At 34.5% G+C, this 18,444-nt stretch overlaps 1 protein-coding gene across 4 annotated transcripts; it reads right to left on the reverse strand.

Annotated features, from left to right (window-relative positions):
* Positions 1–156: 156 nt before the first annotated feature.
* On the reverse strand, positions 157–10,827 carry LOC111312588 (kinesin-like protein KIN-4A). 4 transcript variants are annotated; one of them, XM_089767290.1, is made up of 26 exons: positions 10,370–10,827; positions 9,495–9,641; positions 9,265–9,414; positions 8,595–8,848; positions 7,810–7,994; positions 7,595–7,719; positions 6,989–7,025; positions 6,745–6,836; positions 6,511–6,612; positions 5,802–5,915; positions 5,583–5,676; positions 5,312–5,424; positions 5,018–5,113; positions 4,815–4,928; positions 4,601–4,717; positions 4,386–4,466; positions 4,095–4,166; positions 3,914–4,007; positions 3,662–3,693; positions 3,476–3,573; positions 3,285–3,383; positions 2,753–2,974; positions 2,471–2,633; positions 1,446–1,601; positions 1,045–1,360; positions 157–618 (listed from the first exon to the last, which is right to left on the reverse strand). In XM_089767290.1, the coding sequence occupies exons 1-25, from the start codon at positions 10,493–10,495 to the stop codon at positions 1,142–1,144; spliced, it is 3,102 nt and encodes a 1,033-aa protein (XP_089623416.1). In that variant the 5' UTR covers positions 10,496–10,827; the 3' UTR covers positions 157–618; positions 1,045–1,141. The 4 variants fall into 4 exon arrangements, with proteins under 4 accessions (XP_089623416.1, XP_022768724.1, XP_089623414.1 ...); XM_022912989.2 differs by having other exon boundaries at positions 157–627; XM_089767288.1 differs by having other exon boundaries at positions 5,312–5,427.
* Positions 10,828–18,444: the final 7,617 nt, after the last annotated feature.

An 18,444-nucleotide genomic window follows, 5' to 3' on the forward strand; every position in this document is an offset into this window, starting at 1 on the left:
AATTAAGTCAGTTTGTTGTCATTGCTTCTGCACGACAGAAGTCTCAACTTGTGTTGTTGGTTGGATGCTTTCCTTTTCTTGATTGTGAGGAGGAATCTCCATACATGCCTTAAGCGTTCAGCCTTTAGTATTCTTGAACCAGTATCCAGAGAGGGATAAAAGAGCTAAAGAATTTTCCTTGTATGCTACACAGTTCAATCTTTCAATAACAAGCTTACACACGCTGAAACATATGAACTAAGAAATTACAAATTGGGTAAAAAATGAAAAACTAAGAAAAAAATTACAATTAGACTGCACCTTTCATACAAATTTCTATTTGACTTGGGAACAATTTCTTCCCTCGAAGTGTGTTATTGATGGAAAATACACCAAAACCTTATAGACAGCTCAAGCGTGATCCAATATACTTTTTCCTAAAGCATCACCACTGGAACCATCTCATGCTAATGTCTTCAACGCATTTGGCATGCCATCGACAGCATCAACACTTCTTTACAAGATGCTCCAATGCAGGAATCACAGCAAAAAATTTGAAGATTACAAACCTATACTTTTGATATTTTCAAAACTAAACCAACACGGCATATGCAGGTTCCAACAGCTAGTTCTAGCACACTGCATCAACTAAGAAAAAAGATAATATAAGGTTCATTGATGTGTGGCCAACAAGGTTTTGCCAAGTCAATTCCATTGTAAGATAAAAATATGGTTCAACCAAGCAGATCATGATTCTCATAAGCTATTTACTCCCTGTGGGACGTTTTGTGTTAGACTAGGCTACCCTGTAGACAAGCAGTTAATTTTGAGTTCATATCCTTAGCAGCTCATCAATTTTCTTTGGAAATTGTTCTTTGAAGTACAGTCAAAACTCAATTTTCCAAGTCGAGATTTACAAATCAGAGATACTGTCAATAGTTTGCAAATATATAACGTCCTCAACGATTGAGAAATCATGCTAGTAAAAAGAAATTGTAGTGAGGGCATCCAATAGCACTGATCACAGGTAATGTCAGCATAAAATAATAAGGCAGAATAAATTACCTGCACTCTTTTCTAGGCTCTGCCCAGCACCTTGGGCTAGGAACATACATATAATCGAAGATTAATATGGCCAATATAATCTGGTGACCATCAAATATCAGACTCTATGTGGCAGGGCTTGTGAACGAGGCCTTGCCCTTATTATTGTTTCATCACTGTGTCTAATCCATTCTGAAAGTCTCCATGGCTTCTGCCATTTCCATTTGAATTGTACGAACCATTGGTGATGGCTTCTTTTCCACCTCCACAGTTTGCCATTGCCAGCTTGTCCAATAGCTACTAACTTTTTCATTGGTAATTGCCCAAGCGGTACCATCTGCACAAGCAGCAAATCCAACTTTTCTTAGCCAAGCATGAAAGCAGATTGCAGCACTATGATTAAAGTTGGAGAATGAAGTTACCTTTCGTGTTTGATCTATGAATGCAGCTGACTCTCTGGCTGGACCATTAACAATACCTGGGCTATATTTCAGTTGTTTCTGCGCTGGCACAGACATTGGAGATAATGAACCGTTCATATCATCAGCAATGTGTTTCAATGAATTTGGTGAGTTCCCCTGCTAATGGACACTATTGTCAAAAGCAGTGCTAAGGGTAGCAATGATGTTGATACAGACAATTCACTTGAAGGCCAAAAAACTAATAACATCAGTAACTAGATCTTGTTATGACAACAGTGGCAACAACTAGATGATCCTCTGTACAAGTGACCTTAAAATTCTATTTAACTTGCTGCAAAAGATAATCTTACTTTAGTTGGAATTCTTTTCTAGAGATTCCTTGTTGCAATACAGGTTGCAGCACCTGCTATTCAGCCGAAAAGAGGTTTGGAATTTTACAAGGACAAGCAATGTGAATTCAATTGTAACCAAGATTAGTAGGATCCCCACTATGAGGACATTTGAAGAGGAAAGTTTGTCATTCAAGCAAACAGTAAGAGATTCTCTATGCAGCTGTCACAATGGATTTTGGTTTGAAAAGAAAAAGGGGTTTCACATTCTGTAGTCTAACACCAAATGTGGTTTTGGTCAGGTTGCTCCTTTTAGAAAAATGGAGTTTATTCATAGTTTCTTATCAGCATCATTCTTTGGAGCTATTAAAGATCTCCAAAAAGGCAAATTCAAGAAGTAGTTGTAAGGTTAAAATTCCATCAGATGCTTAGAAGTTAGAAGTCATTTGACCAAATCAGTCTTACTGAACTGCTTTTGGACGTTGTGCAAAAAAAAAAAAAAAAAACTCTTTTGGATGTTATATGTGTGAACAAAGTTCAACTTCATCTATGTGTTGATGTAAAAACAGCTTTAGAATCATTAGTTGATTAGTTGAATGCCTTCAATAAGTTTAGAATGTTATAGTATGCCTTAGATGAAAACCTAAATAAGGCCTCAGATGTTTAAAACCTGAATAAAGTTTGCATAAAACTAACCGTAGCTGATGTAGCCAATGCAATGGCAACAGCTTGCTCTCTTGGTTTTAGCTCATTCTCCACTTCTTTTCTTTGTAGCTCACTCTGCCGCAACAGACCTACAAGTTCTTTAAGTTGTTCTTTCATTTCCTTGATTTCCATGTCTTTTTCCCATAATTGGCAGCTGTTGATAACATATAAGCACTGCTTAGAGACTTTTTGAACCATAGTTTATTTTTTCTCATTTTTTCTTGTCAAACTACCTAAGTAAATATACATATATCACTAGGCGAGAGAAAACACCTTGCATCTCCTAGAGAATTGAACATATATTGAAGCAAGTTCTTTGCATCTCCCATGGAGCGCAACTGATTCCAACGTCCACGGTTAGTGAAGGCACGCTCCCGCTCTTCTGCCTCCGAAAGTTGTGAAGCCATTGCTACCAGTGAATTAGATGATATGCTGAGCATATTCTCAAGTGAAGATATTCTAGCTACTCTTGCATTTGGTGACATGGAGGATGCCCTGTACAGTGGTAGAACACATTGAGGAATGTTAGGATAGGTTGGAGCACTTCTATGGAGGAAAAAGTATCATATCTACAGCCGCATTTAACTAATCTCTCAAACTCACTCATGCTGGGTCAGACCACGGATGAGCCATGAATGTGGGAGAGGAAAAGGCTATAAACATGTTGTATACAAATGTTGGCTATACACTAAATTTGCTTTCTGCAATTTTCTTCACTGATACCAGACCATAGAACCCATATGATGAGAGGTTATGAGGAGTAAATTGTCGGTAATAAAGTAAAATGCTTTTGGACAATTGATACCTGGCAAATCCATTCTTTCCTCTTGGAGGGCTCAGCCCCTTCGAAGCACACTCGTCTACTTGCTTCAAGACAGCCAACTCTTCTGCCAGTGCAGCTCTCCTGGAGATTTTGCATAATAAGTGAAAGTGATATAAGAATGGTTTATATAACCCACATCAGTTTTATTATACAAATATGATATTGTTACATACACTTGTCTTTGCTTCTCATATTCAAAGCGAACTTCATGCACATTCACCATGACTTCTAACTCATGGTCTAGCCAACGTTGTAATGCTTTCTCATTGGTCTACAGAAGGAACTTAAGTTAATTGATCTTAAACATGTGGATATTGAAATCAAACCAAAAAAGAACCAGAAAAGACAGAGATCATCACCTGCCCATTTGTTCCATTTCCATTGGCAATTGCTGGGAGATACCAAACATTAGAATTTTGGACAAATAAAAGGACACTGGGCATGGATATGAATACCTTAAAAAGAAACTAGAAGCTACTCTGGCATATGTCATTCCAAATATAAACCAGAAGCTACTCTATACAGGTGAATTGTCTATGCCTCTACGAAGGGCATTATTTTATACAAGACATGAATTGTCCAACAACAGCATCCTTAAAAAGAAAGTGTACCCGAGTTATCACGGACAGAAGATTTACGAGCTTCAAGCAACTCTTTTAGCCTCTTGGTGGCCATGGCCGCCTCTTCTGTTTTTCTTTGGAGAACCTGAAAGCAAGAATAGCTGCAAATTATTTCCCTTCAAACAAATCAGGGTAGGCACTCATCTCCTATGAGAAACAAAAATATGCTTACCAGTTTCTGGCGTTGATTTAAAGCTTGCAGCTTATGCCTTTCATACTCATTTCTCCTGCCCTCTTTCCTTAACTGCTTGTGCATGCATATTATTAACCCAGTTAAGTATATAATACAAACAATAGATGCAAATACAAGTGATGCATCCAAGATATCATTCCTGCAATAAGTGATTATCTATGTTCTCATGTAATATCACAATGTAACACAAGAGCATAATAGTTAATAATCCGACGTGTTATCATAAATTGCTTAATTTGATAGAAACTAGAAAGAAAAGAAGCAAGGCACCTGCAACAGTTCCTTTTCTCGAGAGGCTTTCCACTGACGGAATTGTTCTGCCTCTTGTTTTATCCTATGTAGCAACTGAACCTACAACCACAGAACCAGCAAGAGAAGAAAATAACAAAAGGGCAAGGGGAATTGAGGTGGGAAGGTTTAGCAGATCATACGATATAATTGATAAGAAAGACATGAAAGATACAAGGACAAAAATAAGATTTAACCTTTTGTGCCTTTATGAATTGAATTTCATCTTGCAGCCGTTTTGCTGCTTCATCACTCTTCTGTTTCTGCTTTAAAAGTTGAACCTGGTTCTCTTGCTTTTTCTTCAGATCCAGAATCTGGTGCAAATAAGTTTTTACAATTTAAATCAAATCATCATCAGTGCTTTTTTTCAATCCAATAATAAATGCAATTTCAGCTGAAACTTTTTGTCACCTGTGCTTCAAGGGATTTTAGTTTCTGAGCATGGATGTCTTGCACTTTTTGTGTTTGTCCATCAGAACCAGCAGAAAGACTTTCAATTTCAGCCAATAAGCGATCCCTCTCTTGCTGAAGTGAAAACAAGAGGTTAACAAATGTTATCAGGCACAACTTTTCTTCTAGTAATGCTGTGAGAATTGAAATAAGTGTTTTTAAACCTGCACAGCTCTTTTCTCGTCCTCTAATTCCTGAATTTTCTTCCCAAAATGCTGCTTGAGTGCAACTGTGTCGCCTCCAAAAAGTTTCATCTCAGACTGCTCATAAATAAAAGATGAACATAAACAATATATATAGCAATTAGCTAGTGTTGGAAAAGGTGCCAACTGTGCTAATAATAGAAGCTGCAACAGACACACTATCTAATTATCAAAGGTATAGACCCCTACGAAAATGACTTCTGAATAAGAACTGATGAACGATATTGCAAAGTGTTGAAGACATAAAAATTATACCTCTTTCTCCTCTAAACGTCTATTTAACTCATGCAACTCTTTGTCCATAGTATTTTGTAGAAGTGTGTGCTCCCACTCTTTATCTGCTTCTTCATCAATTTCTCTGGAATCACCTGCTAAAATGGCCATCATATTCAAGTCAAGAAAACACCTTGAGAAAAATATAAATTGGAGACCATGGATATAATGACTATTATAATAAACCAGTTGAGCTGGTATTACTGATAAAGAAGAATGCTATACATCTTGCATAGATAAGGAAAGTCTGTACCTATCATGGTTTCACCCATTTGATAGTCGGATGACTCTATACTGTGCAAGTTCCTCTTCAGCACATCACTCTTGACAGAACAAGGACTGCCATCCTGAAATAATAAGTTTTGCATTCATATAAATTTGAAACCACAATATCCATGATAAAAACTTGCATGTAAATCAACCAAGAAATTTCAAAGTTCAGATGAACTCAATAAGGGTTTCCTTAACATACTTGAGCATCTGTTTCACGTTGCTCTACAATGGGGCATCTGTTACGGTACTCGTGAAGTTCTCGGCAAAGATTGTCATTAGCAGCTTCAAGCCAAGCAATCCTTTCTTTGAGAACCTACAAAATAAGTCCTATTAAAAAACTTGTGCGACTAGTCCTATACAAGTTATCTCAGTGAATAAATAAGTTAGTTAAGAAATACAATGCAGTCTATAAGACATTTAACAAGTGTTACTAACTTAAGATCCCAATATAATTTGTCCCTAAGAAAGGATTAAAAATCGATTATAAAGTTTATTTAAGTAGTTAATGGTGTATTTGGTGTAAACGATTATGAAAGGATAGGATAAGATGATATCATGAATAAAATTAGATTAAATAATGTCATCCTATTTTGTGTTTGATGTGTGCAAGGATTAGGATAAGATAATCTATTTATTGGTCAAAATTATTCTTACTCAAATTTTATACAATTTAAATTATTGATGTAATTTTTAAGGATATAATAGAACATTTAAGTTCAATTCCATGGATTAAAAAAAATCCTCTCTACTTTGGGAGGTTTGAATCATCATAAGCCAAGAGGATGGTTAATCTTCCTTTCAATCCTTACTCTCTCTTTAAATACAAACCAAGTATGGTGTAGGATGATTATCATGCTATCCTATCCATCATCCTATGCACCGAATATAGCCTAAGAGTACAATAGTACCTGTACTTCGTCAGAACCTCCGCGGGCACAAAGTTCTGCCTGCAGATACTCTAATTGTTGCCGCATCTTTAGCATCTCATTGGACATCGGATCTCGGTTAACCTATTTAAAGTCAAAACAAGAATGAAATTCTGTATAGAAACAACCTTAAATTTTGCCTATATCTGACCAGGCAAAGGGGGGAAAACAAAGAGGAAACTTTTGAAATAAGGATAATTATTCTCTTGAACTTACAACAGGCTTGTTTTGGATATTGCGAGCACGATTTGCATACTTTAAAGTATTAAGGATTTCCTCAGCATTGATGTCAGCAGGACTAATGCAGGCTGATCCGAAAGAAATTAATTAAGGAAAAAAATGTTTTAAAATTCAAAATGCCAATTAATGCACAAAAGTGGGGGAGATTAGGACATGAATGTATCAATTATAAAATATGAAACAGCTGAGCAGGTTAAATAATTAGAAGAAATGGCGTTACCTATCATGACAGTTCTGCTGTTGCCACCAAGTGAATCCTGCTCAAAGAAATTATCATGTTTTTTATCACTTAATAGACAACAAAGTGAGAGAAAATAAAGATATTGAAATCTAAAAAAGGATGATGTATATTCTTAAACCATTTATAATCTTCCAAATAGATTTCATTATCCCCTAGCCAATTTATATGCCACACAGGTAAATACGTTAAACCATGGCATAACTAAGATCAAACAACTAAATGCAGGAACAATCCTTTGGCCAATTGGAGAGATAACTTTGTCTCAGTAGCTAGTCTTAGTTGAGCTTTGAGATGAAAAAGAGGCACCAAAATTTACAATATATTAAAGACTAAGGAGTAATTGTATATCTCTTCTCTTGAATAGGACTTTTAATCTTCAAATATTTTCTAAAATGCTGAATGTATCCAATTTTCCAACACATTCAAGCTTTAGGCAGATCTAAGAATTGATTTTTAAGCCTAAAAATACTATTTTCAACAAAATAAACATTTCAATTTCACTTTCTTACCGTTTTTCTGTACAATAATAAAAGATAAATAAGGTCTAGCAACATGGGAGTTACAGACCTCTTAAACTAGTCATACCTGCAAGAGCCGAGTAAGTTTACTATCTCGATACGGAACGTGAACACCTTCTTTGCGCTTTTTTTCATCACCAAGTGCACTGATGACATTACCAAGTGCAAGTAGGCCCTTGTTGATATGAACTCCTGTTTAGATGATGAATATGACAATTATTTTGTTTGGATGGAGAAGAATACTTTCATAAAACAAAGAAAACGATAAGCCGTGCCACTAACCTTCTTTAAAACGCATACCATCAGAACCTGTTCTTTTTGCTCGCTCTGATCCAGCAAGATCTACCAAATGTAACTTGGCACAAAGATATTCTTCACTCATAATGTCATTAGCACTTCCATCTCCAGAAATAGGATTGAGTTTGTGCATTTGCTCCAAGGTGATGGTGAAGATTGCATGTGAGCGACTATACAACCACATAACAGAAAGCAAAAAATGTCATTATAGCAAAATTATTACTGTTGCATATATTACCTGAAAGGTTGGTACACAAATAAATTTTCAAAATTTTGTATTTAGCAAAGCATTTAAAACCAAGAGAAAGGTAAAGCTAAAACTAGTCAAGAAAGCATTGCTTCGTACACATGACTGGGATATATCAACAACAGATGCCCCGGAAACCCAGAACCTTACAACATATTCAGGTTTTTTATTTCTTTTAAAAGAGTAGTAACTAGACACAACAAATAAAAAACTTCAGAAAAATTAATTTATAATAAGCCTTGTTTCAGAGTATGTATAAGGTTAGAGATTTTCATGGAAAAACTTCCAGCAGCACCAGCAATATTACCTCATAAACTAAGTTAAAGACATTGTCTTAGCACTGCCATCAATCAATAACTTTCAGGTTTAAGTGTTTAACAAATAATGATCACAGACAGATACTGGTTTTCCATATTTAAAGAATAAAGAACCATCAGATAATATCTGCTCCACAGTTTTGAAGAAATGAAGGCATGTAAATACTACAGAATATTAATTTAACGAGAATAGAACATGAATTAACCTTGACTGGTTGTTCATGTTTGTACTCCCTGTTGCCCTACTCAATGATCCCTGTTCTAGGCAAGCAGCCATTTCTTTTAATGTACTGACACTAACTTCGGTAGATCCTGCCAGCGTAATCACACCATTTGATGATTCACGAATCTGTATTGGTGGTTTTCCAGGGACATTTACTTTCCCTGTATTCGTGCTTGCAGTATCTGATTTGTTCAAAGAAGCAGGATCCAGCAAATCTCGCACTTCTTCTTTCAGAATCTTTCACATCAAAATTAAATAAAAATTACATATGTCAGAACTATAAATTAGGAAGGGACACTCAAGCCAGGTTTGATTTTTATATTCATGCAAAAGAGAATTCAGGATAACAAAAACCAGAAGATATATTCATAAAATGGATATTCCGTCAGGGAATTAGAATTATTTGGAAAACATTTTACAGTTTTCCCAAATGGTGTTTGATATTCATGCATTTAATGCTTAAGAGTAATTTCACCATAACCCAAAAGAAGAAACCTAAAGACCAGAAAGGAAAAGCTTGTATGAGAACAGGTCCTACAGGAGATACATTCACAAAATTAAGTTTGCAAAACATAGTGACCAACCGAGTACAGGGTTAATAGCATAACTGGAAATTAGAACAACAAAAAGAAATGCTTGGTTCCTTAACAAACCTCAATGAAGGACACATGCAATTGAAATTCGACTTGATGTTTTAGACTTTCAATCTTGCTGAACAAAGCATTCATTACTTGAGGAATGATTCCTGTTTGGTAACCATCTTTGAAGCCTGTGCCCATAGTATATGTTTTACCTGATCCAGTCTGCAAATTTTTTGAAACGTCACTCACAAGAAAATGAAACTGCAATATTTAGCAGTGTCTTGTGGGAGATTCAGCTATACCTGACCATAAGCAAGAACAGTAGCATTATATCCTTGGAATAAGCCATCAACAAGTGGAACGATGCATTCCTCAAACATTGAAGAAGAAGGAGAACCAGTGCTCCCATAGACGTGATCAAATGTAAAGGAATGTGTCCCAATTTGTACCTGCAGCATAGTGAAAACCAACATGTACTTCATAACCAAAAACAAAGAAAAAATCTACATATCTATTTAGAAGGAAAAGAAAATGTTCCATAGGGCAAAGACATTAGAATTTACAAAAATTCAGGCCAGTTTTAGTCCAAGAAATTAGCAGAAGAATTCAACATGGTCTTATCTGACTGAAACAGGCTATTCCAGGTCTTACCAACCAAAAAATAAAAGCTCTTTTTAGTTTTCTAATTTGGTTTCTCCTTCTTTTAAAATGGATTACTTCAACTAAACAAAAGTTTAACAGCAATTAAAATCTAGTACCAACTAATTCAACCTAAGAATTGATGAAAAGAACCATACTTTAAACCTTAAAGTATTCATAACTTACTACTATAACAGAAGCGTAAACACATACTCTGAAAATGGAAATAGCAATCAACAGAACCATCATAGAAACTAACTGAATTCAGCTTAATTCTACATATTTTTAACTTCCATGGTAAAAGAATCCAATTCACAAGCATCCCAATTATAGAAATAGTAAACGATGACAAAATTCTGATCCAAAATCAGACAGTGAATTCTCACTGATCAACCATTCAAGCATCCAGAGATCCAGATCTCCATATACTTAAAATTAACCCACAACTCCATACTCAGAAAACAAATACACTTCCAAGAAATCATCCATTGAACGAGCACTTAACAGTGGACACCGGCATTCTCTAAAGTGATAGTACCTGAGGCTTTCCTGGGATGACAGTAACACAATCTTTACAACCTTGAAGCTTCTCATCACCGATAAGCGGCCTTACATGAACCGCAACCTTAACACAGCAATCCTCAGAAGCTGCAGCAGCTTCCATAGGAAGCAGCCAGAAAAAAAAAAAAAAAAGTTCCACAATTTCCAAACACAAAGAGAAAGAAAGAAAAGAAAAGGAAGAAAAACCCAAAAAAGAGAAAGTGAATTTTTTTTTGTAAGAGTTTGTTTTAGTTTTATGTTAAAGAGTTAAAAGATCAAATCTTTATTTTCCTTTTTCCTTATAAAAACCGTTCTCATTGTCTGAAAATACAGATATTTTTGGACAAAGAAAGTGATGCAACAACTAATAAAGGAAAAAAAAAACACAACTAATAAAGGAAAAAAAACTGAGTGAGTTCCAGACAATGGGTTGCTGTTGTTGCAGTTGGGAATTGTAAGAAAAAGAAGAAAGAAAAAGAGAGAGAAAGAAAATGTAAAAGAGGGAAGGGTAATTGAGGAATTAGAGGCTGTGGGGTGGCATATAAGAATACAAAGCAGCAAGTTAACTGCAATGACAGCAACCACTATCATTTTCCTTAGCCTTCACTACAAAATCGTCGGGCAAAAAAACAAATAAACTTTTACAACAGTCTTTCCCTTTTTACCCTTTTTCCTTACAGCACACCTCTGTTTCCCCTGTTCCTCTGTTCCTCACCACCCTTCTTCATGACTTTTGTTTTTTCCTATTTTTACAGTTCTACCCATGGATTTTTTTTTTTGGAACTTTTTTTTTTTTTATCTTTAACCTAACAAAACCCAAAAAAAAAATAAAAATAAAAAAGAAAAGATGATAGATAAGTGACCCTAAAACCATGTATTATGATGTTGAAATTTCATGATTGTGCCCAGAATATAGTAGAAAAAAGGAATGGCACAGCACATAATCCACATGATTTGGAATCATATACGATTTCTGAAAAAAAAAAACTTTGGATCATACATATTTATACGCTTACAATTCACATACTATTTTCTTACTAAATTTTTGCATGTGAGTATAGGCCCCAGTAATTTATAAACTGTATAAATGCAAAGGACTTATGAATCAAACCAGTAATATATATATATATTAATTTGTCACCACCCACCTCCTTTATATGTTTTAATAATTTAATTAAGTAAAGAAATAAACTTGACCATGAAAAAACGAAAAGCCAGTCCCTTTCAAAGAAGGAAAAAAAAAAAAGAGATTTCTTGTTTTTTTTTTTTTCCTTTTGATATTGGAAGCTAACCCGTGAAGAAGAAAATTGAGAGGAAAAATGAGGGGAAATAGAAAGCAAGTAGAAAGAAAAAATTAAGACCCACAAAATAGACATAGCCAGCTGGTGGCCTCCCACACTCACATGGCCCTTTTTTAGTCTCTACGGTGATAACCCTTTGTGGACGCCACTTTCACTTGGTCAGACTTATTCTGGTCATACCTTTCATTTCTTCTCTTTTGGGTGTTTTTGTTTTGCAATGCTACCCTGGGTTTGGGAGGATATTGCCATTTGTGGTGTTCACTTGGGATGTTCCAAGTTCTTGTTTAGTGCAATACCATTCAGTGAAACAAAAAAGGGAAAGTTGGGGGAGGTTCCTTCAATTTTCTTTTCTTTTTTACTCCATTGGCAGGTGATGGTCTGAAGGAGTTGGTAAATGAAACAAGCCAGCTCATTTTTTGACATAAAATCAAGACCCAGCATGTTCAAATTGGTATTAATTTGACTTTAGAAATATCTATTTTAGTATGGTGCCACCCTCCAATCCCCAACCCAAAAAGAAAAACAAAATGGAAGATTTTTAGTTCATATATTATATAAACTTTTATTAAAGAAAATAAAATGGAAGATTTTTAGTTCATATATTATATAAATTTTATTAAATATGATTTGCCCGTGGGATATAATTCATGCAATTAGATTTAGCTATGTCTTTTGCATGGATTCTGAATTCCATATTTGCTTTACATTCACAAAATAATATGTACTTAAAGAAGTGTATTGAGCTAAATTGGGTTTCTATCAATCTATTCTTTTGAATTAATTGACATTATGTGTATCACAAGGAACTTCAAATTAAAAGTTAAAACTTAAGTTGTAAAACCCTTTTTTTTTCTTTAATAAGTTTTAAAGTATGTTAGTCTTTTGTTTCCTTTATTGGGCAAAGATTTTATCTTATTTTTAATATTTTCATTCTTTTTTTGAAGGGAATTAAATTAGAGTGAAGCATCTTTAACCATAAACAACCAGAAACTGGCTACCAGCTTGGCTTTGTTCCTATAATCAATATTGAAAACGAAAAACGAAACAACCAAAGTCCTTGCTCCTTTCTACGCTTTAATTAATTAGTAGGATGCCATACGGTTGGACGACTTTGACAAGCTGAAGCAGCCTTGTTACAAGGTATAATTCCAGCTAAATGCTGGTGGTTGTTGCATCACTGAGTCGTTAAAAGTTACTTAAAAATTTTACAAAATTGTAGGTAAACAAGTACTATCAATTTAGCATCCAAATTAAGGGCTAATAATTTCTTTTTTTCTTTCTTGAACCAAATAAGCATCACTTTAGTTAGCTTGACAGCAACGTTAGAATTGAAGGTTCCATTGCAGGGCATGCTTGGCTACATCTTGATTGTCTTCCTGGAAAGGGTGCAGTCGAAGATTCTTTAATTAGATACATAATACATTTTTTGTCAAAATTTATTATTGTTCAAACGCTATAATTTGAATCTAAAATCTTTTGTTAAACCCAATTTGAATTCAGTTTAAGTGAAAAGAATACTCTTAGGAATACTTTTATATTTAAAATGTATTATGATCATTCTTCTTGTTAGATATTATCAACAACAATAAAAAATATTTTAAATTTTTAGATTGATCTGACATATCAAATCAACTTGACATATTCAATATTACATCAATTTAATTACGTTACTACTCTATCTCATAGACACTTACTTTTTGTTTATAAATAAAAATATCAAAGTACTATAGATCTATCCCAGTCTATTAATGCATTATTACTTTTCTCTTCTTTCGACCTCCCTTATACCGATCTTACCGATTTTTGTTTTGAGTATAAGAAAGCAAACGCAAAAAATACTCCTTTGCCCCTAACCGTTTTATTTTATTCTGTGCTTTCAGGGTTTTTAACCTTATCTTAGAGCTCCGCACCAACAAATACTTATGAGTTATGTTTGATGGTAAAAAAGAAATCTTGAAAATCTTATGTTTTGGTATAATAAGGTTTTTTTCTTAAAATTAAAGAACTCTTACCATCATGGTTAGCTCTGTTGTAACGTTTGGTTCTTTTAGTAAAAACTTGCTTTCATCAAATGCATAAAAAATAAGGGCATGATAAGCGACTGATAAGATTTCCCCACCATCCCAAAAGGAGCGTGTCGTGTCTTGCTCCAGTGGGTTGTAGCTGAAAAATCATGCCAACAACATATCTATTCCCCTATCTTGAAAGAGAGAGTATGGGGAATATTTCCCATCGGTTACTGGTAATAAAATGGTTGACAATGATTTTTTATCGAAAAGGGTTTTTGAAAAATCCAATTTATTTTTAGTTGTTCTTTTATTTTTATAGAATTAGGTTGTAACACATGACCCCATATATAGCTAACAATTAAGTCATTTATCATTATTCAAAAAGGAAAACTGCAGACCCTTTGCTTTCTTGCTTTTATTCATGTGGTAGACTGTAAGTTAAAGCAAACTTGTCATCGAACCAATTCTTCGGTCAGGCACATGTCGAACTCCTTTATTCACAAGGAATGGGCAAGCGGAAATATGGGAAAAGAGAAAAATAAAAAATAAAAAAGAAGCTGATGCAAAAACCCTAACCCCAAGTTTCCTTTTCCTCAACCTAACTCATTGTTCACTGGATTTTTGACAATTCGACCGTTAGATTGAAACAGACCAAGCAACTAAAGGAATCCCAACTTTTTGTCCTTTTTTGGGAGGGGTTTTTTTTAATCATAATTAACAATGTTGTGACATTGAGTAAAACTTGCTACTCTTTGAGATTTCCTCTATTTAAACCGATCAATCCATCTTACAAACCTTGAAAAGGGTTCAAAAATACATATTCCTTTGTCATTGTTATGAATAATTTAACATATTGACTATAAAAGGCAGCACTTTGAAATGCAGTTGTCTTGTATATACTTTATGTCACTCTACCAGCAAATATGATTGACAAAGTTTCCATATGTTGTTGTTTTATGTCCGACCAATTATTTTGGCTTCCTCTACACGTACGTAAATGTTGCTATATATTGCACCTTTACATGTCTTGTCATTAGCCCACAAGCTGAATATATTCATGCAACAATCATTGATTGGAGTACATTGGTACATTATCCATTTAGGAGTACATGTTTCGTAATTTCATATATGTATCTGTATCTAATGTATAATGTAAAATGAATATGAAAATACCTTTTGATTTATTGAGCTGAATTAAGTAAAAGTGAAAAATTGAGTGCATTATTTCATGCATTAAACGTGCATATGTATGTATTTGATGCATTCACTTAAGTATGGAAACTTCGAATAATATACAGGAATAGACTTACCTTGTAAATTCAGCCCATTCATGTTGTATTAGAAACATTTTACCTATAGTGTTGTACAAAAGAAAAGATTTAGGGGAATGCTATTTCCAATTATCAGAGAAAGTTCCTCTTGTAAAAAGGTGAGCAAGCAAGATAGAAACATCAAAACCAAAAGTGTTGTTCCCCATCTTGCGGGTAGAAGAAAATGTCATACAACCAATGGACATTAACAACAGCCAAAGGACATAAATCCTGCACTTGTATTCTTCTTTGCCATTATCTGCTTATAATAATAATATGATGAATGATTACCCCAACTACATATGAAATGATACAATCTGTACCAACTGGTCCTCAGAATCTTAATTGATCTAATCCAGTTTCAACCTTCATTTTCTACTCAATCTGCTTCAAGTATGAAAGTTCTCCCACCTTTTAAAAAAGCCAACTACTTTGAATCAGTCAACAAACAAATCAGCTTTCGGCAATTTAATCAACTGCATAAAATTACTGCAAAAGCCAACAGAGCATTCTCATTAGACCATGAGGACAATCACATGATTGGAGAACATTAACTCATTTTTAATCCAAAGCAGGTAGCTTTTTTTTTTTTTTTTAACTAAAATTTCAGGTAGCTGCAACTGTGCGGATAGTGCATTAATATTCTTTAATATTTCCCACTCTTCCAAGTTCTAACCTTCTGCAATCTCTCCAGGCCACCTTTTTTTTCCCTGTGCTTTCTTTCTACCCCATGTGGAGCTTTGCACCACATGCTCCCACCTTATTCTCAACCCTTTCCTTTTAATCCAGGCACCAATCTTTTTGTCTCCTCTCATTCTATCAGTCTCACTAGCAAACTCTTTCAGTCTTCCCCTTTATTTACTAGAATCATTAACACAGTGATTTACCTAATTTGGACTATAATGACTCAGTTTCTGTTAATCAGTGCACTAGGTTTATTATTTCAAGTACATTTTTAACATGATCTAAGGTTTCATAGAAAAGTTATGATTCCAAAGTGCATAATTATTACAGTCAGCCTCTAGTGTCAACCAGAAAGCCAATAACCAAATCTAAATTGCGTTTTCTTTTTAGTTTTTTTTTTTTTCTTGTCCACCCATCATAATTTTGTCCTGAATAAAACACCAAAGAATGCTGCTAAAGATCCTTGTGCTCTCTTATTGTAAAACCCTTTGATGATAAAATTAAAAGCTTTTTCAATGTGTTGGAGACACAACATGTGCAGGGTCCTAGGCTTTAATCATGCGCATGCCTTCATTTTTGCAATTAGATTGTGGGGTTTTTTTTAGTGCTTTGAGGTATATAGTGGGGAATTTTCCTCTTCAGAAAGATGCCGCCTTTGTTATATCTAGTCATAAATCGCAATCAAATGCATTGATGATTGGCTCTGCCAAGAGTCTTTACAAAGTAGACAGTTTTTCCAGCCAAATTGAGGGCCATGCTATTTTCTCTATATCTTTTCTATTGATCTGTGAGTTTTTTGTCCTTCTTTTCTTGGAGAGAAAATGAGTTAGGTTCCAACTACACTATTTTCCAATGAAAAATTAATAATGTTAGTACACAATGATTTAATTGGGGAGATAAATTTTGATCTGTCTACTAGAAAAGGCTCATGCTTATCCATTAACACCAAACTTTTAGCTTTGTTTCTCTGCCAAAAAAAAACATAATTATAATAATAAAAACTAGCCTCAACTGACACTGATGCATCAATTATTTTTTGGCTATGACCCCAGAATGAAATATGAGAAGACTATTTACTACAAATTGGAATAGCTGATGAAGGAGGTAAATTCATATGCCAAATCTTGGTTTAGTCCAACAAAAACCTTGTTGTTTAATTGACTTTCGTCCTCATATGTGAAAGAAACTACTAGTCTATATATATATATATATATAAGAAATAATATTTCATATATTGTCCATAAAACTTTTAAAATTTACAAGTTACTTAAATTGTTTTGATTGAGATGAAATTATTTGATTTTCGGCAAGGAAACGAAATAAAAATGGAGAATAGGTTGTTCAAATAGGCCCAGATATAAAGGGCTGAAAATGGTTAAGACCTGGCTAACAGTGATCGGGCCATTAGGCCCTTTACGTGCTAGGATTGGGCTGGAAATTTTTAGCCCACAAATAAAGCCCGTTCAAAATCATGACCATATAGACGTTACATAGGGAAAGGGAAACGTTACATGGAAGGTTCCAAGTCAACCTTAAAAAAAAAAACAAGGCATTGGAATCTTCGCAATCAACCTAAAAAACAACGAAATTTTGTAGAGAAAGACAGAAAGACGCAAAGCAAAGATCATACCTCTCTAACTCTTTTTTGAAACGTCATGTCGGGGTAGCACCGCACGTAGCCGTCTCACAGAGGAACGAAAAGCCTGGCACAAAAATCACCCCCCGTGTACCGACATTCCTCTCCTCTTCTCTCGTCATTGTTTCTTTCTTTGATCCCCTCTCTGTTTTCTTTCTTATGGTTTCTTTTTTTTTTTTGTGATTTTTTTAAGGGTCTTGAATTTGATGATTTGGCACTGTGTTATCCCCGGCAAAAAGGGGGGGGGGGGTCAGTCTCTACTTAAACTACAAAACATATCTTTTTTTTTTTTTTATCAAGTTTGGACCTTCGAAGTTTTGGGTTACTGAATTGTAGGTCTTTATTTTACTTTTTCTTTGTTGGGTTTTGTTTTCTTATGTTGTTTATTTGTAAGTATGCGAGTTGTATATACTGGAATTTCTGTGCTACAATAAGTTATTAGAATGTTCAGATTTCGGATCGAAGTTGTAAATCTGTATAATCAGTTTCTGCCTTGTTTTCCCTTAATTCTAAACAAATTTTTACCCTTTTTCTACTTTGCTCGGTAGAACAGACAATGGCGTAGCTTGAGTTAGTATCATATATGTTTTGCATTGGAAGGCTAGCAAAGGCATTTAGTAGACAGTGGGGAACAACTTGATTCTTCTAAATCAACAACTTACTTTCATTCAATGAGAATTTACATAGTCGCCTGGAAGAAGTTAAATATGGTTTTTTCTTTAGTTGTTTATAATTTAGTATCAAGTCCAGATCTCTAATCCATATGTCTATTTCTTGAAACTAGGTTATTAAGGAGGCATGGTAGACCTTGGAGCTCGGTCAGGGTTCTTTGAAAATATGGTGTTTGCTGTGAACTCTATTTCAATGTTTTGTTTGCATTTTGCACTTCTGAATTCTGATATATTATCATTCAGTTTTGTAGTTCCCTTTAACCTTTTATCATCGTTTGTTAATGAGACTGACAAAATGTTATCCTTTTTCTTTTGCAATGCTTACAGTTTGGAAACAAAACCGCTTATCAAATTGATTTTGAGAATTGTTTCTAGTATTATCAGTTGACAACTATTGTGCAGCATAGATGAAGTGGTCTTTTCTCCATTAAGTGCTTAGTTCATTCATTTTCTTTACCTGTA

This window comes from Durio zibethinus, chromosome 1 (genome assembly GCF_047325235.1).
Source record: "Durio zibethinus cultivar Kanyao isolate XHJ-2024 chromosome 1, ASM4732523v1, whole genome shotgun sequence".
NCBI lineage: Eukaryota > Viridiplantae > Streptophyta > Magnoliopsida > Malvales > Malvaceae > Durio > Durio zibethinus.